The 26,070-nt window shown below is 40.7% G+C and overlaps 1 protein-coding gene and 1 pseudogene across 3 annotated transcripts in view; one reads left to right on the top strand and one right to left on the bottom strand.

Annotated features, from left to right (window-relative positions):
• OXR1 (oxidation resistance 1) overlaps positions 1–26,070 on the top strand; it is a 459,178-nt gene that overhangs the window by 80,708 nt on the left and 352,400 nt on the right. For 2 of the 3 annotated variants that reach the window (XM_075549368.1, XM_075549365.1), the window contains exon 2: positions 13,437–13,585. In XM_075549368.1, coding sequence (XP_075405483.1) covers positions 13,563–13,585 — 23 coding nt within the window. In that variant the 5' untranslated portion in view covers positions 13,437–13,562. The remainder of the gene's footprint in view (positions 1–13,436; positions 13,586–26,070) is intronic. The other variant, XM_075549367.1, reaches the window with a different exon arrangement.
• Positions 6,212–6,330, bottom strand: LOC142449456 (5S ribosomal RNA; annotated as a pseudogene).

The raw sequence follows: 26,070 nt of genomic DNA, 5'->3' as shown, positions 1-26,070 counted from the left end.
CAACGGGCGTGAGGGAGCTTAGCTTTCCAAGGATTAGAACAAAGATTGAAATATAGTAAGCCCTCAATACATGCTTTTATGATTTGATTTGTAAATACTGTTATACTTATTTCTTTAAAATCATTATAAAAGTTTTCTGAGATAAGTGACAAAAGTTCTTTGAAAAATATATAAAACGTTTTGGAATTATATTCTGCGTGGAATGCCTAAAGCATTCATTCAATTAAAAAATATTTACCATGAATCATTTTTAATCTTAACTCTAAACTTTTCTATCATATTTGTTAGCATCAGCCAACTAATAAATGATGTCCAGAGTAATTGTCCACAAGAGAAATGAAAGAAACTTCCAATTTTAATGCTCTCAATAATTCCAGAACACCCTGAGTCACCTTGAAGCACTTACATTTTCTTTCTTTTATTCCCATTAAGGAAGCAAAACTATGTATAATAACTTGCTTTATAAAACTTACCTGAGCTACTCAATATCCTATTTTTGCTATTGATGCAACTTGTAACAAGTCTTCAAAATCAATAAATCTTTTAGAAAGAAATCGAAATATCATTCCCTTTAACATTTTCTGTATAAATATTACCTCCTTAGATGGCTTTTTCTGATGACTCTATCTAAAGTAGTAAGTAGTCCCCTGCAACTGCTGCTCCTTTACCTTGCTTTGATTTTATTAGTAGCATTTATCATTTCTTTATAATTTTCCCATGATCTTTTTCCTTCGTTGAGAAATGAACCACATAAAGACAGCAGTATTTTTCCCAGTCTTCTGCCATATTCCTGCACATAAAGCAATGCCTTTCATTTTCAACGATGTGTTAAATCAGTGAAGAATATAAAAACAACAAAGAACCCAGCAGAAAGTTATACTTCAGTTTACACTTAAGTTTAGATTACCAATTGGCACTGTTGAGTTAGTAGGGTAAGCAAACGTTGGACTGCTAACCTCAAGGTTGGCAGTTCAAACCCACTAGCCTCTCAGTGGAAGAAAGACAATTCTGTCTGCTCCTGGGAGTTTTTACGTTCGTAGAGGCCCAATAAAGGGTAGTTCTGTGTTTGGGACAGTAGATTTGTTTTTTTTAATTTGCTACAATTTTATCCTTGACTGCAACTTCCATGGGTGTTGTAATATGACACACCCAACAACTTCAATCTTCCCTCTATTTGTCTTGGTGTTGTGTACTGGCCCAGATAAGAGGATTTTTGTTGTTGCTCTTTTCTTCTCATTGAAGTATAATGAAGAGCAAAGTCTGTAGTCCTTGATTTTTATCAGTAAGTGCTTGAAGTCCTCTCCACTCTCAGCAATCACTGCTGTCATCTGCGTATCACAAGTCATTACTTAGACTTCCTTCAATCCTGATATCATGTCCTTCACATAGCCACCTTCTCTGCTTATTTGCAGAGCACACAGATGGAGTAATTCTGATAAAAAGATAGAACCCTGATGTATACCTTTCCTGAGTTTCAAGTGCAGAGGATCTTCTTGTTCTTTTCCAAGGACTACTTATTGATCTATATACAAATTTACTGCAAATGGATCCTTTAAAACAAGTATATCACTTTGAGGATTTTGATATGCCTCACCCAAGCCATGCTGGAGAAGAATATTGAAAGTACTATGGACAGACAAATCTGTCTTTGAAGAAGTACAGCCGGAATACTCCGTAGACGAAGGAAGGCAAAATTTCATCGCACGTACTTTGGACACTTCAGCAGGAGGGACAGTAGTGTCCTTCAGTCAAAACTCAGCAGTTTTCTTAATAGAAGCATGTGCATGTCTTCTAAGAAAGTTCAAAGACCCGTGATTAAACTTTGTCAGCATAAGAGGCCTAGAAAATCATTGAGAGAGAAGTTAAAATAAATCTTGAAGAGGTGAAGTGGATATTGAAAGAAAGTGACCCTTGAAAGACAAAGGGTAACACAAACTTGGCTGGTTGTATGCACAGTCTTACGTCACATGCTTATGATTATTTCTTCTCCGTGAGAACATTTAAAATAATACTGTATTATGATTGTTGAATTTGAAAGCTATACTGTGTTTCTCAAGCACAGCGTAGCAGTATTTTTTGAAAAGCTGGGGAAGTCATTTCAGCCTGAGGACTGATAGTTGTATTCACTGAAACCATTTAGATGCTCTGCGAGCATTCTAGTAGAAGATCTGGAGCAAAAGCCCATGGGAGACTTTCATCCTTGGGTCCAGAGCTGAGTTTGAGCTTGCGAGCTTGCACTGGTCCTGTTGTTGGATGCTGTCGAATTGGTCCTAACTCATTGCAACCCTCTGTGACAGAATAGAACTGCCCCATGAATCGTTTCTCTAGCTGTGGGCTTCCTGAATGTGTTAGACAGGGTTCTCCAGGGAAACAAAACCAGGTCACCATATATATAGATATGGATAGGCTTATACAGCAAGAGGGAAAATAACAGCTAATTAGTCCACAGAGCAGTACAGAGGGCTCTGTTCAATTCACTTCCGTGGACCTGTTAATATGCTGGAAGTCCTTCAACACTCAAGGGCTACTGGGTCCAAGGTCAAGGAAGCAGACAGTCAAGTCTTCCCTCAGGCTAGTCAGGCAAGTGTCTGCCCCCAGCCCACAACAGCAGGGTGGGTCAGCTCAGGAGCTTAGTGAAACAGGCCTGGATGGGATAACAATGCAAAGCGACAGGCTCCACCAGCCTCCAGCTCAAGAGATGAATGCATCAGCAGTGTGGCAAAGCAGGTCTCAAAGGAACCTCAAGCTCTAGCAACGTGATCCCAGTGTGGCTTGGCCCGCAGGTAGTGTAGCTCACAGATTGAGACAGGGAACTAACTAAAGCAGTGACACAGCAAAGGGGGGTGGGGAGGCACCCTTGCTGAGCCATTTATCTCTTGCCTTCCAATCAAACTGCAACCTGATTAATCTCACATGTTCCTATTGGCCAGGTTGGCACAATAAACCTACCTATCACATTGAAGCAGATTGTTAAATTATTTTTTCCACAGATCCACTGGGTGGGCTTGAACTGAAATCTTTCTGCTAAGAGATGAGCACTTTTCTACAGTGCATTGCACTCCTGGGATTGTACTAAATATTTAAACCTAGGCGAAACTTCATCCTGTAAGATCAGAGAAGAGACAGCTTCTCTGCGATGGGCTTGAAGCTCTCCTTTCCAGTAAACTGCAGAAAACTATTGGCAAAGTTCCCACAAATACACAACAAAACTGATTTTCGTTCATAGCATTTTCGTGATATGACTTTTTAAAAGTAATTGTCGTCTTGTGAGAAGATAAGGAAAGATGAAAAAAGAGCTAAAGAAAGACTTATATTGTTTGGGGGAAGATATAAAGCTGACGTTACACTAAAAAAGGTATAATTTTGTAACTCGGAACACCCCAGGGGCCTGAAGGAAATGTTGAAGAATAAATTGCCTATTATACGACTCTCACATCATAGAACTTGGTCGACAAAGGAGGCATTCATGATTATTTCAGGAATCATAATTTTTGACAATCCATGTATTACAACTATAATGTTTTATAAGATCATAAAGAGTTAGGCTTCAGATTTGAGCGAGTTTTTATTTAATAAAATGAAGGCTTCGTGACAAGGTGGTTGAGTAGGTGCTGCTATGGGAAAGTGAAAAAAGAACAATTTGGATGATTAGCTAAAAAATAATGACTTTTTTTCCCCTAAACTTGACTGTGTGGACAACCTTCTGCCGCTATTTCATGTTCCCAATGGCAACATTATCTTTCTGCCAGGGATCTTCCTAGGCGGTCGATTCACTGACCCTTCAATGACACTCTCTGATGTTGTGTGCCACTGTTTAGCTCCAAAAGGTATTAGCTCTTTAGTTTTTAGTTTTCATGAGGCTTGTCTGTGCCCGAAGAATGAAAGGTGGAGGCTTTTCTAGAAAATGCACTTCGTCACCAAGCTCAGGAAAAAGATACATTTTTAAAAAGAAGTCAATTCAATTTGATCATATTGGATATTTTTGAATATTTCCCAAATGGAGAACACATTTTCCCGTGTTAGGCAGGGTTCTCTAGATAAACAAAACCAGGACACTTATGATTATACATATATAAAAGGATTATACATATATACAGGGAGAAGGAATGAAATGGCTGATTAGTCCGCACAGCAGTACAGAGGGCCCAGTTCAACTCACTTTGCTGGAACAATTAAAATACTGGAAGTCTTTAACTCATGAGGGCTGCCAGTCCAAGGTCAAGGACACAGACAGTGGAATCTGCCTCAGGCAAGACAGGTAGAGGTAGACAGCAGGCAGCAGGTGGGGCAGCAACAGTCAGAAGTCTGGGAGTTTAGCAAAGCAGGCCCCGATGGGGTCTCAAGCACTAGCAATGCATGTATGGCAATGATCCACCAGCAACATGATAAAGCAGGTCTCACAGGAGCCTCAAGCTCTCGCTCTGCATGTAAGGCAACATGTTCCACAGGTAGACTCGGCCCACCGGTAGTGCAGCACATGGTTGAGGCAAAGAATTAGCTTAAGCAGCAGCACGCTGGCCTGGTCACCAGGGAACAAGCGACAGGATGCCAGCCTCGGAAAGCATTTATCTTGGTTGGGCTCCAATCAAGCTGTGTCCTAATTATACTCCGCCTGCATGTTTTTATGGAGGCCTAGTTGACCCAGGGAACCTAACTATCACATTTCCTGAGCAAAAAATGACATGTGAGTATTATTTTTTATAATCTGCCTCTTTCTAGAACTACCATTTTCCCCAAGAAATAGGTGTAGCCTACAACTGACAGCTCTCACCAGTGGTTATCAACAGGGGAGCTCTTAGGTGTCAGATTTCTCCTCTTGGAAGTAGCTTGTATTTTCCTAGAAAAACTGAGTCTTTTATGTAGTTCCCTTCATTATGAAACAGAAGAAAATAATTTGCATAATATTGCACAATAAAGCAATTCAACTGAAATCATTTATTGATCATTTGACTTAGGTAATAAGTTATGCTAGGTAATACAGGGATTTAGGGACCATATTAGGAGCCCCAATGGCTTGATGGTTTAGTTCCCTGCTAACAGAAAGACTGATGATTCAAACGCATACACCCGAGTCTGCCTCTGTAAAGATTACAGTTAACAAATGCTACGTGGCAGTCCCAGTTCGTCACGTGGACGGTTGTGAAAGGGAACACCAACAGCAAAAGCCCGCAGTAGTGACGAGGGTGAAAAATGTGAAGTCTAATTCGTACTCTCGAGGAAGTTGGGAATCCAGATAAAGTAGGTGACTAAAACCATTATATCTGTTTTGCTTTTGTGTTTTTCTCAAATGTACACACACGATAGATAAATGCAGTCATGTGTCACATAGCATCCATTTGAGCAACGTCTAACTGCATCATTTGTGGTCCAATCTCCTTAGTGCCTGTTATGTTAAAAACTCAGATTCCACACGATGGTTGGTAGTGCAAGTGGATGCAACTGTGAGATGCACGTGAAAGCATTATGAGTACAGTCTTAGAGCGTTAATGATGGTTTAGTGCATTTGGAGTATTTCTTTAATGTTTTTGTGCTTACAAAGACTGTATTGGTCTGGGTACTTTAGAGAAACAAATCCACAGAAACTCATGTATAAGAGAGAGTTTTATATAAAGGTTAAGTGTGCATCAAGAAAACATCCCAATCCAGTGCTGCCCTAGCCCACCAGTCCAACATTAACCCATATGTCCAACACCAGTCCGCAGAGTTCTCTTATCTCATTAAACAGACGCAATGATGCCAACTACAGGAGGAAAGCCGAGTCAGTGAACATGTAAGCATCTCCGTGCTGGCAGGGGTCTCCACACGGCTGCTCCAGCACCCATGTGGCTTCTCCTCAGGGATGTCTTGTAGGAAGTCAGCCTTGCAAGCTGAAGCAGGGAACTGCTAAGGCCACTGAACCCTGGTGTGACCATCACAAAGCAAGAGACCAGAGAACTAGAAAGTCGAGGCTTACTGAACCTTTATCCCCCCACCTTTTAATTAACCCCACATGTGTTTATCGGCCAGATTGACACAATAAACTAACTACCTCAATCCACTCCTTGCCAACCTGGCACCTGCACATAATTTTTTAGCCTCACAATTGTAATTAAGTAACACCTACACCTTAACCCTATAACCCTGTGAATTTCCCCCCCACCTATAAAAGTTTGTAAGCCAACCACTTCATGCCTTTATCCCCCCAATTTTGAGTATCCAATTTTTATAATAAAGCCTACAGCACCCGGTATTCCCAGGCAGTCTACCATCCAAGTACTAACGAGACCCGACCCTGGTTAGCTTCCAAGATCGCATGAGATCGGGAGCGTTCATGGTGGTATGGCCTCAAAGACCAACACCAGCATGTTGGTCCTTTCTTTATCGTTTGTTTTAAAATATGGTTCATACACTTTTGAAAAACCTGAAGGGAACCAAACCTGAAGGAGGCCAATGACCATGACCTGCAGTTGGCTGGTGGTGGTAGGAATAAAAAGGAGATGATTTCTTAAAGAGATATTATTGTATGGTTTAAAAATAATAGGGTCGGTAACTTGTTGATAAATAGCGTGGAAAATTATTTCTGGAGTTCGGGAATAATTATTAGCTACATAGAAATTTGGGGTTATCTAATATTTGGACTTTGGAGAATAACAACAAAAAAGGACCTGGGAGACTGTTGACAGAACAAGGAAGAACAGAGAAGTCAGGATGCCTGGCTGTTTTCAGTGCTCTAGAAATCAGGGAAGCAGGGTTCAAAAGTGAGCGGTCAACTGTATGCCTACAGAGTATTTCCTCTGATAAATGGCTATTGGCTTCTGAAGTGAACTATTGCCAGTTCATTAATGGAGAGAAACCAGAAACAAGTTGTTGGTGAAAAGGGAAAGGCAATGTCCGTACAGTAATATTTTGTAGAGTTTGTCAGTGAGAGGGAAGCAGGAGTACAAAGGAACAGTATTACAGTTGGCCGAGGCAAGGTAGATTTGTAGACAATCAAGAGGTCAGAGGGCAGAGAACTACTACAAGGCAACTCTGACAGAAGTAGGCAAAGGAACATGAGATCAAAGCGCAAGTGGGAAATTGTTTTTATATTTTATATTAAAATACAGTGAAATGTACTTTTAAAATTGTGGAAATCTGATTCACTGAATTATTCTGAAGAAAATAATCCCACCCTATATTGGAGTGGTGTTTGTGAATTAAAAATGGAGTTTATTTTAAAATTACCCTAAATCCCATAACTTTATTTCTCTACAGGTAGTAGCTATTTCCTCTATTTGGATAAAAGGGATATCTGTGAAGTGGTTGCTTACGATGATCATCAACTTAGCCAAGCCTTTTTGATAAGTGTTTTAAACCAATTACTGACATGTTCAATTGAATACTCACATCTCCCATGAAATGACTTTAGCACAAGTAAAATGACAGCTGCACCTCAGTGAAGGGACAGAGAAGGCTTTGCATTAGCTTGTCTCCAAGGTTACCATCTGCGCTGAGCTGAGCTTTCCACGTGGGGGACACTTCAACCCTGTACAAAGACTGTACTGTCGGTACAGGAAGCCAGCGGCTGTAAAAACAGCTCGATAGGCACTCGAACACTTATCTGGCTACATCCACGCTGACCATAGTCACTTAGTTCTTCCAGAAGGACGTGTCTGTATCCTGTTAGACATTATGTGCCAGGATCGCAGAAGTAGCGAGAATGTCAGGGATCCCCCCCATCACCACCACCACACACTCACGTTATATATACGGGCAGCCCATTCCCCTCTACCTCTTTATGAACAAGGTCCTATGCCAAGTGTGTGTTTGCGTGGAATTTGTAGCTAAGTTTGATCAGGTGCATGTAGTTCTTCTTTAGACTCACTTTAGTACAAGAAGAGAGGCTGATAAGCTAGGTAGGCATTGGGCAGCTTACCGTTAGGTCTGTAGTTCAGACCTACCAGTTGCTCAGCAGAGAATGTTAAAGCTACTTGCTTCTGTAAAGATTTGCAGACTTGATAGCAGTGGGTTTCATTTGGTTTGGTTAGTGGAAGAAAGGGCTCTCTTGGTACTGTGGTTTAAGCACTTGGACTGCTGCCGCAAGGTTGGCAGTTCAAACCCACCGGTCACATAGGATTTCCATAAACTTTGCACTGAAATAGCAGCCTAAAGATAACTTTTGGGCCGATGCTTTGATATATACTGTTTACTTTTTTTAAGTTTCCTTTACCATGAAGATATGTCCCTTCCCTTGTTCCAAAATGGCCGATGGTGACTAAGTAGTGTTAGAATTTTGGCTGTAAGCTAGGAATTCTCATATTCAAGTATGCAGACTGATGTCCAAGATTTGTGGAAACATTGTGAATCATCAAAATGAACAGAAAATTAGAAGTTATCTAATGATTTTAAAGATGTTTTCTCTGGGAACATTGCTTTGATGTGTTTAACCACGTGCCATTAAAATGAATAACAGACTCACTAATGAAGCCTTTGGAAAACAGCAAATCATAAAAATGTATAGTTTTCTTTGGTTTGTTTAACTCAGTAAACTTGATGGAGTGCTTAGTGGGTACATAATATATTGATATTATTCTGGAAAATAATAGATAAGATAGATATAAATTTTATTTTTCCCTCCCCAGCCTATCCCCCAAACTTTAAATAAAAATAAAATATAGCTTAATTCCAAAGTGGATGTCAGAGTGATCACTGAAATCTCACTGAATGGTCACCAAACATTTTTTGATGTTCAAGTATTTACTTCTTATAAGCTTCTATTTTTTAAGTCAGAAAATATGAAATTCCCTAAAATATATTTTATTTTACCTACTTATCCATGAGTTTATCAAAATCCTGGTTGGTGGTTATTAAGAAAAGTTATTAGATATTACTAGTATTTTAGGAAAGTTTCCTGAACCAGAGAACTACAATTGTGTCTTTTACTTCTATTAAGTTGTCCTAAATTAAGTTACCATTGCCAATTTTGCCTATAACAGCAGTAGTTTAACATAGCACCATCTAGAGATCAAACTTCTTTACTTACCATTTCAGTAGATCTGCAGAAGTAAACAAGTTTGAAATCGTGGCCTGCATATGTATGTGAATGCTTATCAACAAGAGTTTAACAATCAGTAGCAAAGTAATGGGCCTTCAGCATTGTACTCCTTTGCAGACTTATCTAGGTGGGACCAAATGCACAACAGAGCCTTGGACGCTTAGATGAGCAGCTTAGTGGCCGTTGACTGTACTTTAATGGTGGTGGAATAATTCCACAGAAAGTATAGTAAGTATGCCTACAAACAAACAAACAAACAAACCCCTCACTGCCATTTAGCCAATGCTGACTCGTCACAACCCTCTCAGGACAGAGGAGAACTTGCCTGTGAGCTTCAGGACTACACTCTTCACAGGAGTAAAATTCTCTGCCTTTCTCCTCTCTTGCAGAGAGGCGGGTATTTCAAAGTACTCACTGGCAGACTGCAGCTCAATATGTGACCACCACTCGACCAGGTCTCCTGGTCCCCAAATTGTACATGTAGACTGGATTGAAATGGTTCATTCTTTGCACTGTGCATTCTACTAAAAATAGATAAATAGATTGAGTTATGTAAGAAGCAGGCTGGTGTGGTTAAAAAGGGGAACTTATGCTAGCTTTGAAAAATAGGTCAAAGGTTTGGACCGTTTTTCTTTTTATTTCACAAATCCACATCAGAACGACCCATACATTAAAGCAAGTGCAAAGCCATAGTCAATGAGATACTCCTATACCTCCTGGATCTAAGCAATTCCAAATCTTAGGATAAGAGTTTGCCTGGGACTAAAGTCTGATGTCTTGTTTTCCCTTTGAGTACTCACAAAGGTAACACTGACATACTGGAAGATATTTTAGTAAATAGTAGAGCTGATTTTGTGGGCCTGGTTTTGCTTATTATTTTCTTTAATGATGTTTCTCACTGAAAACTTGGCAAAACACAGAGTAATTCAATAACAACAATTTGATTAGGAATCAACTAATGAAAACCAGATACCAGCTCTCTAAAAACATCTCAAGAATATCTTGAAGAATAACTTGTGTCAGATAATATTCAATAAATATTTTTCTCGTCACTGAATTTTTGAGATGACTCATGCGATAGATAATACACACACACACACAGACACACACAGACACGGCTCTAGTGGATTCTAGCTCACAGTGACTCTAGATACAGGATTTCCGAGTCTGTAACCTTTACAGGAACAGCCTTAGTTTTCTCCCCAGGACAAGCTTTGGGTTAGAACCAGGGAACTTGTAGTTATCAATTCAACACTTAATGGTTTCCCCACCAGGACTCAAAGAGTATGAAATAGCCTTTTGTGTATTTGGGAGAATTTGGCATTCCTGTGTTCTTAATAGAAGTGATCTGTGTACTTTGACAGTAAACCAAACACAAGGTGCAGCTGAAAGTTTTGGGGGGATTTAAGGAGACTCCAAGTCGGTGGTTCTCAACCTTCCTAATGCTGCAACCCTTTCATACAGTTCCTCATGTTGTGGTGACCTCCAACCATAAAACTATTTTCATTGCTACTTCATAACTGTAATTTTTCTACTGTTGTGAATCACGCCACCCTGTGAAAAGGTCTTTAGACCCTCAAAGGAGTTGTTGTTTATTTGTTTGTTTGTTTGTTTTAATCATTTTATTAGGGGCTCATACAACTCTTATCACAGTCCATACATACATCACTTGTGTAAAGCACATCTGTACATTTATTGCCCTCATCTTTCTCAAAACATTTGCTCTCCACTTGAACCCTTGGCATCAGGTCCTCTTTTTTTTCCCTCCCTTCCCGCTTCCCCTTCCTCACGAGCCCTTGATAATTTATAAATTATTATTTTGTCATATCTTGCCCTGTCCGAGGTCTCCCATTGCCCACTTTTCTGTTGTCCATCCCCCAGAGAGGAGGTCAAATGTAGATCCTTGTAATTGGTTGCCTCTTTCCAACCCACTCTTCCTCTACCCTCCCAGTATCGCCCCTCACACCGCTGGTCCTGAAGGTATCGTGCCCTGGCTTCCCTGTGTTTCCAGTTCCTATCTGCACCAGTGTACATCCTCTGGTCTAGCCAGACTTGCAAGGTAGAATTCGGATCATGATAGCGGGACGTGTGTGAAACATTTAGGAACTAGAGGAGAGTTGTATTTGTCATCGGTGCTACATCACACCTTGACTGGCTCGTCTCCTCCCGTAGACCCCTCTGCAAGGGGATCTCCAGTGGCCGACAAATGGGTTTTGGGTCTCCAGTCTGCACACAACCCTTCATTCACTATGGTAAGGTTTTTTTGTTCTGATGATGCCTTATACCTGATCCCTTTGGCACCCTTATGATCACACAGGCTGGTGTGCTTCTCTCATGTGGGCTTTGTTGCTTCTGAGCTAGATGGCCACTTATTTATCTTCAAGCTTTTAAGACCCCAGGTGTTATATCTTTTGGTAGCTGGGCACCGTCAGCTTTCTTCACCCCATTTGCTTATTCACCCTCTTCGTCTTCAGCGGTTGCATCGGGAAGGTGAGCATCATAGAATGCCAACTTAATAGAAGAAAGTATCCTTGCATTGAGGGAGTACTTGAGTGAGGCCCAATGTCCTTCTTCTACCTTAATACTAAACCTATAAATTTAGGCACGTAGATCTATTTCCCCATCCTCATATATGAATATATTTGCATATGTACATGTCTGTATCTAGACCTCTATAAATGCTCTTTGCCTCCCAACTCTTTCCTCTATTTCCCTTGACTTTCCTCCTGTTCCACTATCATGCTCCGTCCCCACCTGGGTTTCACCAATATCTCTTCATTACATTACCCTTGATCATGCCCTGCCAGGCCTCCCACACCCTCCTCACCACCAATTTGGATCACTTGTTTTTCCCTTGTCCCTGGGTTTGTTAACACCACTTCCTTTCTTCCCACCTCCCCCTATCCCATGTCCCCCCCAGAACTGTCAGTCCCGGGGTTTTTCCTCCAGATTGTACATAGAGCCTATCTTATTTAGACAGAGCTGCGGAGATAATAGCATGCACAAAAACAAGACAGCAAAACCAAGCAACAATATACAACAAAACAACAACAAACCACTGACAACAAAACAAAACACAACAAGGAATGAAAGCTTATTATTAGTTCAAGGATTGTTTGCTGGCCTTTAGGAGTGTTTTCCAGTCCCGTCTGTTGGGGCGCCATGCCCTAGCCCCAAAGTTCACCTTCAGCATTCCCTGGGGACCTTGCCGCTCCATTCCCTTGCTGTTCCGCTGCACTCCCCCAGTGCTTTGCCTCGCTGTGGTGGGATCAGGTTGGGTGCAATTCCTACACTGTGTCTCCGATGCTGTCCCCTCCAGGGCCATGGGTCAGTGAGGGGCGTCATATCTCATAGTGGGGCTGGCCATGTGGTCCTCTCTGTGGACTGGCTGCTCTAATTGGGGTCAAATTCTACTAGCCACCCTGTGAGACAAAAATGTTGACTCCTTTCAAGATTTAGTTTTTGAAACTCAATGGAGGAGTTCTACTCTGCTCTATAGGGTTGCTATGCATTAGACTCCACTTGGCTACAGTAGTTTATTTATTTTTAGGATGGGGGAGCTTTTGGTTATGAATCTTTATAGCAGCAAATTCCATTGGGTGACCAAAACAAAAAAGCATGATTCATTAGATCTATGTTTTGTTTTGTTCTCTGTTCCTTTATAGGTACCCCCATGCACTTATCCGTGGACAACACTTTTCACATTGCATTTTTTGTTAGTGCTTAAGAAATAAGAAATACTTTGTGTAAGGTCATGCGATTGTATTCACAGTAGATGCTCAATAAAAGGGTGTGGAAATATTTGTTATGTAAATATATTCAGACATCACTTCCACAGGTTAAGGTAAATTCTTACTTTTTCTGCTTTAGTAAGTGAACCAGAGATTTCGTTACGGCCTTGGTTATGGTCACAGAATGTGTTAAAGAATGAAGTGTTTTTAAATATTTGCTATGACTGATTTAGAATTCTTCTTCCGATTCTTTTATCGGAGATATGTAAACCTTGTTTAGAGAGCAGCTTTTGGAGATAAACATGTACTGTCTCTAAAAACACATCTGTTCTTTCCCTTTATTCCTTACTTCAGGACACATGTTATTTCCCTGTCAATTGGTTTTAAAGGCAAGGCATTCAGCTTATCACAAGGTTGATTTAATTTTACCTTTGTTTTATAATGTGCTTAAATTTATAAATTTACTATATAAAATATAATTTATAATAAATATATCATAGTTTGATAATAACATATATAAAATTAAATATATATTTCTTCAGGGTGTCTCATACCATGACAACACCATTTACCTATTGTAAAAGTGCTAGGAGTCAGACTCTAGTTATTGATATCTGTAATTCAGATATCTCCCAGGGGGGAAGATCAGATAGACTAGGCAATAAAACTCACTCTGTGCTTTCTTTTTATAGGTCTTCTCAAACCGTGAACAGGTAAACGGCTTCCACACCATTCCAGTGGCAAACCTAAAATTCCCGGTGGCCTGGTCGACGGATCCACTCCTCTGCGATCAAGAGAAGACTTCTCAAGTTGCTACAATGTCTGTATCCAATCTGTCATGGTGAGTGGTTTACTACATAATCCTAAATACAAATGATTGTATCCCATAAGGAAAGAATCTGTTAGAATTGGATGAAGGAAAACAGAATGTTTGGGGTCCAGAAACTCTTTGTTGACCTCTACTGTTGTGTTTAGGCGTCAAGTTGGTGCTGCCCCTTAGCGACCTATCCAGCAGAATAGACACCATCTGGTCCTGCACCATCCTGACAGCTGTTCTTGTGTTTGAGCCCGTTGTGACAGCCACCGTGGCCATCCGTCTTCAGATCAAATGTATGATCTGTGTTAGGGCTGATTCATGCTACTTCCGATTAAAAGCTTGATGCGCAGGTGATACGTTCTGTAGGCATTATTGAAGAGGCTGAAGCCTCACGATGATTCCCACTGTGAGTCAGTCTTTCGTGCACACCCTTGAGGCGAGAGGAACAGGAATAGCATTGCCTTTCAGTATTTCCCATGCCTACCTTCCTGACAGAGACGGGGATGACAAGCTATGTGGTCGACCTATGTGGATAGGATGAATAGTATTTGCCTGCTGGGTCTTCCTTCCTTCCCACTTTATGTTTTAACATAACTCCTCAGATTAGACTGACCAGAATTTATGTAGAGGAAAACAATTCCCTTATAGAGTGATTCATCAAAGTAATCAGTATTTTTAATAACCTCTATTAAAATAGGTGATAAAAAAGTATAAAGATTTTTTTGTGGCAAATAGCCAATGACTTTTCCATGGCAATAGATAAGAATACTGGCAAGGGTACATTTGAAGTAATTTTATTGAAGAGTTGGATCAATGAAATTGTACATAAAGGCAATATATATGTGAAAATAAGAAATTAATTGGTAGTCCTTCCATTTTCCTAACCTTAGCCCACTTGTGCATACTCTTCCACTTGTGCCAGATCTGTAGATAGTACCAATTTGAAGAGCAGTTCTCTGCTGCAGCTGGGTTCATAGATTGCTTCTTAGTTAAATAAGCGGTTTTTTTAGAGTGAGGGATATAGTCCTTTGTTTAAGTTTAGAAAAAGTTTTCTGAAGACCTAATTTTCATTGGATCCCTAGAACAGAGCCTTGAGTCCCTAGGTTTGGAGCCAAGGAGTTCAGTTTGGCGGTGTTAGGAAGAATGAAAAAAAGCAAAATGCTTAAGAAAAGAAAGTATTTAAATACGAAAATTGTATTATAAATAACATTTTCATTTCTATATCATTAAAAGATTATTAACATTAAATTAAAAAGAACTCAGCACTTTCAGTAGAACTGATGGGCCTCTTTGAATATGTCTAGATGTGTCCAAGGGTCCAAGAAGTTTTAGAAGACACTTGTGCATTTTTTTAAAGGAAGTACACCCTTGCAGGCAATTTAAAAAAGAGAAAAAGGCAAGAGAGAAAATACGAAGCAGACTGCAACACGTACGTACTTAGTCTACCTCAAGGTAGGCTAGAGTGTGGCCCTTATTCAGGACAGGGCTCATACAGAAGCCTGCTCTCAGGATCCAGGTTTGTTAACAATAGCAATGACAAAGGCCATCCAAGACACAGTGAATTCTGGGAAGAGATTATGCCCTCTTCATCTTTTCATTCCAACTGGCAAGTCTTCGTATGGATTTTGGACATGTTGTCAAGAGAGACTAGTCCCTGGAGAAGGACCTCATGCTTGGTAAAGCGGAGGGGCAGTGAAAACGAGGAAGGTCTTCCAGGAGACTGATTGACTGAGTGACTGAAACAATGGCTCAGGCATAGGACCAAGACGTAGGATGTAAGGACTGGGCAGTACTTTGTTCTGATGGGAACAAGGTTGTTATGGCTTGGAACCAACTTGAAGGCACGCCGAACAACAAAAACAACAATCTAGCATAGTACTTTGCAGTTAGTAGGTGTTCTATATCTGTGTGCTATGTAAATGAGCTAGAACAGGCCAAGCCAGTATTTCAGGGGTAAATAAAGGTTTTCCTACTAAAAGGAAAATTTAAACGATGAGTACATATTCACCAGTGTTCCTGAATCTGGCTACAAGCAAAGTTTCACATTAGACTTTTGAACAAAGCACTCTTAATTTGCTTTACAAATTTCACCCCATCAAAGAGCCATTTGGTGCTTGGCATACTCATCAATATTTGGTGGTAATCCCTGCGAGTTGAATTACTTTAGTAAAATTAGTACAGTATAATGGCTGCCTTTCTGCTTTGAAATCAAGTATCTAAGACATGAACCAGCTACCTGACATTGGAAAATGAATTAGACTAGCAAGGCATTAGGTTAGAAAAGGGCATACAACTTTGAAATGCTTGGCATACTTTCTTTGGCCTGACTAGTGTGCTCTCTAATCATTGTGGAAAGCTTCATGAGAATCTATCCCAGAATGATGCTAGATGATTATGTAATCAGTGCAGAGTGATTTATGTGCTGCCAACGTTTAAAACAATCAGTGTAAGGCACACCTGGCAGGACATAGTCCCCATCCAGTAGGCATGTATCTGCCAGCCCGCTACATATGCTGCTGGGGTGGAGTCCCTGTGACTAGATGATGTCAGTGTTGGCGATTCACTTTTGCCAGATCTCCTCTGCTGCCTTTCTTGCAAGTGTTAGCGCTGTGTTTATAATCAGTGCAAGATTCAATTTGGGGATGATTTGGTACACCTACCATGAGCTGTTAGCATATTAGTGTGCTGATCTTATAATTTACTTCCTGACTTAATGGAGAGGTATATCTAGTTGTGATCCTCTTATATAGCTCTTTAATTAAAAGTTGTATATATAGGCTAAAATGCTTAACAGTTGTTGGTAAAATTATCCAAGAAGATACCTACAACTTTTAAATGCAAGGATATGCAAATTGTCACATATACATGCATGCATATATTCTCCTCTAGTATGACACTGGACAAAGACACCACCCAATTGGCCTTTTCATGCTGAATCTCAGAGAGAAACACAGTCTAGGAAATTCCTAAGAGTTTCAGATTAACATGACAATGTCAGGGAAGGGAGCAGGGGAATTGATCATAGGAGACATGTGACAGCTGTTTAATGAATCTTCCTGTTTAGTAAGAACCAACCAGAGGGAGAGAATGATTGAGCTGATGCTGGTTGAAATAGAAGCAGAAAGATGTGTAAAATCAATTTTAGATACCCCGAACAAGTGACAAGTCCCAGGCTGTGATCTCTGGGATAGACTTGTTGCTGGTGACAGATAATTAATGAGGGACGCGAGGAGCTATAAAATGAGGAGCCCTGTGTCCATGATATAGAAAGGCAACCGTGGTGCCAAGGGTGCTGAGAAGATCTTCAGTCTAATGATCTCCCAACGGAGCCATTTCAACCGATTACAAGGATCTACATATAACTTCCTCCCCGGGGGGATAGACAACAGTAAAGTGGGTGAAGGGGGATGTCCGGCAGTGTAAGATATGATAAAATAGTAATGATTTATAAATTGTCAAGGGTTCATGAGGGAGAGGCAAGCGAGGAGGGAAAAAAAAAAGAAGACTGAGCTGATTCCAAGAGCCCAAGTGGAAAGCAAATGTTTTGAGAATGATGAGGGCAGTGAACATACACAATTGATGTATGTATGGATTGTGATAAGAGTTATATAAGCCCCCAATAAAATGATTTTTAAAAAGAAAGGATTATGGGCACTTCCTTGACCACCACCAACTTCCTTCATCAATACTCATACAAATATACATGCTAAATAAAACTAACAAACAAACCTCTTTAGAGTACTGAACAAGGATATTACCTTGAGTACTAAGGTGCATCTGACCTAAGCCGTGGCATTCTCCTTTGCACCATCTGTATGTCAAAGGGATGATCATCCAAGAATGAACGCATTTAAATTGTGGTCCTGATGAAGAGTATTCCAAGTATCACGGACTGCCAAAAGGACAAATGGACATCTCCAGGAAGAAGTCAGGCTGGAGTGTTCTTTAGAGACAAGGATGGCAAGACTTCATCTTACATATTTGAGACTTATTGTCAGGCGAGACCAGTCTCTGCGGAAGGACATCATGTTTGGTAAAGTGGAGGGGCAGTGAAAACGAGGAAGGCCCTCGTTTGGGCCCGACAAGTGTACTCTCTAATGAGATGGATTGACACAGTGGCTCCATCAGTGGGCTCAGGCATAAGAACAATTGTGGCCGTGGCACAGAACCATGCAGGGCTTTGTTGTGTTGTGTGTAGGGTTGTCATGGGTCACTGCCACCTCGATGACACCTAACAACAGCAACAAAGTAAATACTATTTTCAATAATGAACATTTGCCTGGTATTTACCATGAAGCAAGCACGAAGGAGCCCTACTCACTTAGTCATGATGCATTGGGTTGCTAACCACAGGGTTAGCAGTTCAAAACCACCAGCTGTTCTCTGGGAGAACTATGAGGCTTTGCACTCTGGTAAAGAGTTACAGTGTTGGAATGCCACAGGAATAGATCTGCCTTGCCCGATAGAGTCACTGAGAACCCGAATCAATTCAAGGGTGGTGAATTTGGAGTTTGGAAGTACTTTTCTAGGCACTTGGCAAATCTTACACCACACAACCCTCACAACAACTGTCTTAGGAATACAGGCTTCCTGAAGTTTTGCAAAGGATCGAAATAAGACCCCGTAGGCTGAATGCCTTGCCCGCTCTGACATCACCACTAAGTAGTGGAGTGAGGAATGACCATGAGCAATGCGACTGCTGGGAGTACTCCGGACACAGAGTAAACCTGTGAGCACAGTATCCTTTCTGTGTGCACCCCTTTTCAAGACAGGTGCCCTAGTTCCCATTCCCAACCAGAGGGCCTCTCATGAACTGCTCTGGAGCCTCCCCTGGGAGGAATGTGCGCAGCTAGACTCAGCCGCACTCAGACATTAGAGTAGCCTGGAGACTGTGGCCGGGGACAGCGGGAGACCTCTGGCTTCCCAAGGGACTGCTAAAAGGCTTGTTGCTAGGAGAAACGTCCTTGAACTTCTAAAACTATGAAATCAGCTTCTTCAATTATACAATGTAAGTCTTTGTTCCATTTTCTAAATCATTGTCTAGAAATTGCCTGAGCTCCTGAGGTTTTGCCCACAAAAGCAGCTCAACACAAACACTGAGCACTGTGGTATGATGCAACTGACGTGGTGTCTCCTTAGCCCACGTCAGAGAGCCTTCACTACTAAATCAAGCGTGCTCCTCCTCCTCAGGCCCCTCCCATTCCCAGCCTTCCCATGCAGGTGTCCCTGTAGTTTTGCTTGTCAGTGTTTAGCGAGCAATTCTTGGGGAGGAGGCACAACTAATTTTGCCAGGTGGCATCTTGTCTGACCCTAAGCTGTTTGGGTTTTTGTTTGTAATGGTAACCCCTGCATACTTAAGCATGATCCCATGTCTTAAAAATGGTAACAGATCTGAGAGACATGAGGGTAATTCAACTAGAGCCAAATCTGGGAGAAGGCATTGGAGAAAGTTTATAAAGGGGCTAGTCAAAATGTCCTGAACTTCTGTATTGTACCATGGCCTGTCCTAAATGCATAGATTACTGTATATACTTGTGTGAGTTATCAGAAGCCACCAGGAGGGGCCAACGGGTGGCTTTGGTTTGGATGGCCAGCGTTTGCAAAGGGGAAGTTTCTGGAGCCAGCTTCAGAGTATAGGAGAACAATCAAATTGGCAGCAGCATACTATTGAGGAAAAGGAACAATGACCAGAAACAAAGGGTAGGCTTCAGTATAAAACTGATTTTTCTAATTGAGAGAAAAATAAGAGACCTTTAGCGTGGTCCGAAAAGCTTAGTTGGGGAGATAATGTGAGTATATCTTAGCATGGCAAGTCCATGTTGGTGAATGCCTACTGTCTTCAGGTCCTGGGCTGAGAAAGTGGACTTAAGGACCCTTGGAAGGGTTAGCTCATGAAGATGTAGAGGCAGACCAGAGTAGAGCAACCAAGTTTAACTCCCGGCCTGAATGGGATTCTAACTCAGGTTGTTGTTGTTGTTGTTAGATGCTGTCGTATTAGTTCCAAGATACAGTGAGTCTCTCATACGCCCAAACAAAACTCACTGTCGTTAAGTCGATTCCAACTGATAGGCACCCTATAGAACCAAGAGGACGCTCCCTAGGGCTTTCTTGGTTGTGAATCTCTGCAGGGAGCTGAAAGCCTCCTCTTTCTCCTGAGCAGTCCACCACTTAACCCCTTGCTCTGCCAGAATGCCCTAAATCAAAGTTTACCAAAAAATTAAAATGAAAACTTATTGTTCTCCTGTCAATTCCAACTCATGGTGATCCTACAACAGGTTTTGGAAGCTATAAGCCAGTGGTTCTCAACCTTCCTAATGCCACACACTTACATACAGTTCCTCATGTGGCGGTGACCCCCCCATCCATAAAACTATTTTTGTTGCTACTTCATAACTGTAATTTTGCTACTGTTGTGAATCGGGCAGCCCAAAGGGGTCGCGACCCACAGGTTGAGAACCACTGCTATAAGCTTTTCTGGGAGCATACGGCTTCATGTTCCTCCCATGGAGTGGCAGGTGGGTTTGAACCAGGGCTTAACCAACAGCTTTCCGAACAGTGGTTCTAAATCACAGTGGTTCTACCTCAAGCTTTCTCACTGCCAGCAAGTCGATTGATTCTAGCCATGTAGGACAATAGTAGAACTCCTCATGTTTCTCCTGTAGTGTATGGTGGTTTCAAACATCTGACTTTGCTGTTAGTAGTCCAGTGTGCAACCTAGTAGTCTACCAGGAATCCTTAAATCACGTTTAGAAGAAAATAAAGAAAATATAACATAGGAGAGGAAACGAGACAATAACTAATATAGCCAAATTAATAGTTCAAGAGTTATAAACTGGGGTCCCCAAACTTTAAGGTGAAGTGTGACATTTTAATACACTGAATTATGTAAAATTTCAATATGCTTTTCTATTCAGACAATGCTTTTTCAAATAGAAAATTAATACTCTTGATTTGCGATTGGCATTTTAAAGTAAACAAAGTACATTTTTAGACCATTACATCTAGACCATTTCTTACTTTGAGCTATGGATTTTGAGAAAGTATTTTTTAAATTGAAAAGGTATAGAAACTTTTGAGATATTTTTCTACTTATGTCTACCTCAGATTATTTCTCCTCGAATAGTCAAATAATTAATACAACAGGATATTTTGGGTTTTGTTCATAAACATTAATGTCAAATAGACATAAATCACATCTTTGAAGAAACTTGTTCGGTAAGTTTTGCTCGGCTTAAAGGTCTTTGCTTTCATCTGAAGTTAATGAGTATGAGGCTGGAGGCACAGGTTCCCACAGGGACCAATTAGTTCCACTCTCTTTCATGACCAAAGCTGACACCTATAACCCTGCCCAACCCCCCTTCACATACTTGCTATTGGTTACAAGGCATTAAAAACAGTTAATTGATCAACACAAATTCACCACCAGGATTGGAGAGTGAGAAATGTTAACACTCAAAATCAAGTGCTTTTAAGACATTGATAACGTGTTCCCTGTACCAGCATTCATTTGAAGATCATCTGGGTTATCAATCTATGCTTTGAAATGTATCTTTTCATCATTGTCAGAGGAATTAAAATTTACTCTCTTGTGAAAAAAAACCCTGAATACTTATACCATTATTTATTTAGGCTGTAGAAAATTTTAAAAAATTAACTTAATGAGGTTTAATTCATATTTCACACAATTCCGTGTTTAAGCACATGAAAAAAACACAAAACTCACTACCATTGAGTCAGTGCTGCCCATAACGACCCCTCCATGGGTATCCGAGACGGTGGCAGTTGTTTGCCAGTCGAAAAGCCTGGTCTTTCTCCTGCAGAGCTGCTGATGGTTTCACATTGCTGACCGTGCAGCTGAGCAGGCCCAGCAGGTAACCACCGCACCATACTTTAAAAGTATTGTGGTTGCTGTACACAATCGATGTCTGTATGGATCGAGATGGGTGCTGTAGGAGTCCCTAATAAAATGATTTAAAAAAAAGAATTCTGGGAGTGTGAGGGGCTCTAAAATGGATGTGGTAATGATTGTAAAATTCTTCTTGATATGATTGAATGATTGAATTGTATGATATGTAAATTAAGTGCCAATGAAACTGTTAGAAAAAAAGAAAGAATTGTGCAGTTATCACCACGGTCCGTTTTAGAGCGTTTTCTTTATTCCTGCCCTCTTTATTATTACTCCCCTTCCCCTGTCACACTCCTACAAACCTATTAATCTCCTTACTGTCTCCATAGACTCACCTATCCTAGATTTCAGACACTCGGGAGAGAGGCTGGGCATGCTACTCCCTTACACAGTTAGCGTCTCGGCAACCCGCCGGGGGCACTGAGTCAGCATTGACTCAATGGCAGTGAGTTCTCGGTTGACTCTGTATTAATTCACTTTCTGATGCCCTCTTCCTGATAGCAAGACTGTTCACATGCCTGGTCGATAACCAGAGGGGTTCTCTGGGGGCTTGACTCATGTGGGTGCTGGAGATGGATTTGGGCTTTCTCAGTCATCCACAGCCTCTGCACACTGGGTGCTCATAGTTTAAGGTCTAGTACAGGCTACAGAATCTACCATAAAACTGGGCGATTCGTTCCCACCATTAAGGCTAGAGTTACTAAGCATCATTTCTTGTGAGACTTAAACATTTAAGGTAAAGATGACTGGATGGCCTGTGAAATAATATTATTTCTTAAATATCAATATTAATAAATATTATTATGTTATCAGAACCACCATTTATCACTGGTTTATAAAATGATCAACATATATATATATATTTATTTCTTTATCGGACTTCCTTTTTTGCATATTGTTTTGTTTGTTTTCAATATTGTAAAGATATTTTAACATGATTTCAACATTATTCCAAATTAACTGCGGAAAAATTTCCAATTCAAGTGGATGATCTTTAAAGAGTGAGGTCCTTTCATTTACACTGGTTTTATGTTCTGTGTTCAAGAGTAGGTTTATTGCTGTGAGGTTGGGAATGATTGGAAGTTAAAGATTAATAGGAATTTTAAAGTAGTTTTTACCTAGTTAGACAGATGAACTAGTATAGTTTAATGTTAGATAGTTAAAAAAATTAGTTTTAAATATTCTGAAGGATAGTCAGCAGAGTCCAATTTGGGAGGCGTGTGTGTTTGTGTGTGTGTGTGTGCGCGGGCCACTTATACTGGTAGCTAAAGACAGACCTTTGGTAGAGGTAGCGTAAGCAGAGTGAGTTGTCGTATTTGAGGAACCGTGAAGGAAGCCAGTAAAGAGAAAGAGGGCAGTGCAGAGTCTCAGTAGCTGAGCGTGCAGTGGGCTTTGGCAGACACTGAGGAAGGCTGGATAGCATTCCAAATGGCATTCTACCTACAGGTGAGGCTTCATGTAAAAGCTGAGTGAAATTCAGGGATGAGAAGTCTTGAATTGTTGAGAGCAGTGTCTTGACATGATCTGATTTCTATTTAAGAGGCTTTCAATCATGGTGAATATTTCATAAGACTCATTCCCGCTATAGTCTTAATGTAAACATATGGTAAAAATGATGAATAAGATGTGCTAATAAAAATACTAGGATAATAATAATTTTAAAGTCCTTTCTCAGTATATCCTGTGTGTCATTATTATTCTTTATCTAATATGTTTGCGGAGTTAAGGCCATGATAGTCAATGATAGCACAGCAATGAACCCGTTTATCTTGGTTTCTTTTGCTTCTTCAAATTGCACCACAGCACCAAGAAGTCTAGCGTCACTGGCCTAGTGGAAACCATTTCAGACAGACTCCAGACCCAAGGCTCAATTGACAGCAGTACAGGATCCAGATCACACAATAACGCATTCATCGATATCTGCCATTTAATTGGCACTCTGGCTTTATAGAGTTTGCATATTGGGAAAGCTTTTAAATAGCTCAATTACCTATAGTGGTAAAATGCAGTCTTACAAGCTTATGAATAAAAACAAACTTCTATTATACATGCCCCCCAAACACCCACTGCCATTGAGTTAATTCCAAGTCACAGTGACCCTCTAGGAGACAGCAGAATTTCCTAGCACTGTACATCTTTACTGGCGCAGCCAGCCTCATCTTCTTCTGAGGAGTGGCTGGAGATTTTGAATTACTGACCTGGCTGATCGCAGGGCATCACTTAGCTCACAGTGCCACCAGGTGTCTTTCAACATGCCTGGGCCACACCTAATACAACCTGCTTCCCAAGAGCAAAAGCAAACTCCTTGCCATGGAATTGATGCTGACTCATAGCAACACTGCAGAACAAAGTAGAGCTGCCCCCATGGTTTTCAGGCTTGTCATCTTTAAGGAAACTGACCACCATATCTTTCTGTTGCTTTTCAGTCACATCTAACATTTGTGCTCCCCCACCTCTATTTAATCATTAAATTTTCTTTATCAGTACCATTCAGGCTAGCAGTTCAGAAAATCAAAACTTTGTTTTTGTGCTAGTCCAAATTCAATTTTTATTCAATACTTAACTTGTTCTCACTACTTCCAAGTAATAAGACATCTCTATTTTTCATGATAGTACACTGGAGACTTTGAATATGTTTTGATTCCTTCAGATTAGAGAAGTTAAATGCAGTCTGCTTCACAACCACAGAGGTCAAATGAATGATATTTGGTAAGCTGAAACGATTAATCATAGAACCTGAGCTTGGACTCAAAAGAGAGTAATGAAGTTTGCTTTGAGTAGGTGTGATGAGACAAAACAACCCTGCAAGCAGCATCCGTGCTAGATGTTAAGAGCAGCTTAGCAACAACAACAGAGAGGGAGACTAAATGTCAGTGACAGCAGCTTTCCCGAAAAAACCAGGTGCAGCCGCCTTGTACCAGGAGGAACTCGTGCTTATGTTCTGAGACAGCCACCATTTTCTCTGACTGACAAATTCTCTGTGAGAGGAACACCGTGGTCCCAGATGGTCTTTCAGCTTTTAGATGCACGGGCCTCCTTGGCTCCTGCTGCATTCAAAAATTGGTTTTCCTCTAACATCTGACAAAGAAATTAGATTAGTTTAACTACGCTTTGCTTTTAGATTACTGATACGAAGTGCTTTCAGGAATATGACAGAAGAAACTGAAATTCAAGCTAAGTGATGTCCCTCGGTGCATTTTCATTTAGACATTTTCCCCGAGGTCTTTATAGTATCATAAAATTGCATGCAGATAGAGAATTTGCATAGAATCAGACTCATTGAAATCGTGATGATCTTTTGCAACTTATAATATTCCTCTTCGTGTTCTTATGGAAAGCAAGTTAAATATTTGAAGTGGCTGTAAAGATGATAATACGCAAAAAATGTTTAAAGGCGTCTATTAATTTGCTTGCGTAGCAAAAGCATTCGTTATGTTTATTATGTCTGCATTCTCGTGAACGCAGTAGGAGAAAGTGATTTTCTTCAAGTGAGGATTTGCTTGATATCCTTCCATACTTTGTCCAAGTCCAGATTTCATGCTTTTGGAGATTAAAGCAGTCAATACAAATCCTTATTGTATTTTTGCAAGTTACTAATGTGCCCAGACTGTTCACTTCCCCTCTTGAATGTCCACCAAACAGCAGCCTGCTAGGACCGAGACGGGACCACCATATAGATTGCTGGAACCAGGTACTTTTGACAGGCTTATTCTCCACAGATGGATGGGCTGGGTGTGAGCTTTGGTCTACTTTTTTTGCTTAGGCATTGATTGGAACCATGTGTGAATTGGGGGCGAGTGAGAAGATTTTGGTGACAAACAAAACCAAAAAAAATCCATTGGAACAGGAAGGGAAGCTGTTCCAAATCCCAGCTGCTCCAAAGGGATGTGAATTGAAGCTTTGCGTCATTGAAGCCAAGTTGAAAATTTTCCTTAAATTCATGAAAAATAAAACTTCCCTGTTCCCTTTCGGCCCTGATTGTTAACATGTACACTTTGGGAAACGCTCCTCAAATCCATTCTCTGTCATCCTCTTCTGCCCCTTTGCACGGCCTCTTGGCTCTCCCTCCTCCTCAGAGATTACTGGCTGACACTGGCGTGACATTTGCTTAAAATCATGGCATATTCTCTGAAGGAGGCCGAGGCCACGGAGGCCATTGCTTGCAAAGTCCTGATTCATGGACCAGAACTAGTCGGTGCAAAGCATTTTGTTACAAAAATGAGAAAATTAAAGATAATATTGCTCTAAGATTGCAAAATGAGGAAAATAAACATGCTGTTAGTGAAAATGCTAATTGTACTTCTTTTTCTGTAATGATGTGCTTTCTGATTTGGTGGGGCAGGGTGGAGTGTAAAAACTGTCTTTTCAGGATTGATGAGGGTAAATGATAATTACTGACTTTGATTGAAGAAAGCAAAAGTTCTAAGCCCAGAAGTGAGCCTCCGATTCTGATTTTCAAACATATACCTTTATAATCTAAAATGATCCCTAGCCAGTGCAAACATTTTGGGCTTGACTGGGAACCCAAATGTTGGTGGTTCCAAAGTACCCAGTGACTCCGTGCAGGAAAAAAGCATACTGCTCTGCTTCCTTTCAGACGACA

This window comes from Tenrec ecaudatus, chromosome 5 (assembly GCF_050624435.1).
Source record: "Tenrec ecaudatus isolate mTenEca1 chromosome 5, mTenEca1.hap1, whole genome shotgun sequence".
Lineage (NCBI taxonomy): Eukaryota > Metazoa > Chordata > Mammalia > Afrosoricida > Tenrecidae > Tenrec > Tenrec ecaudatus.
Note: the sequence above shows the minus strand (reverse complement) of the source record. Positions and strands in the feature narration are given on the sequence as shown.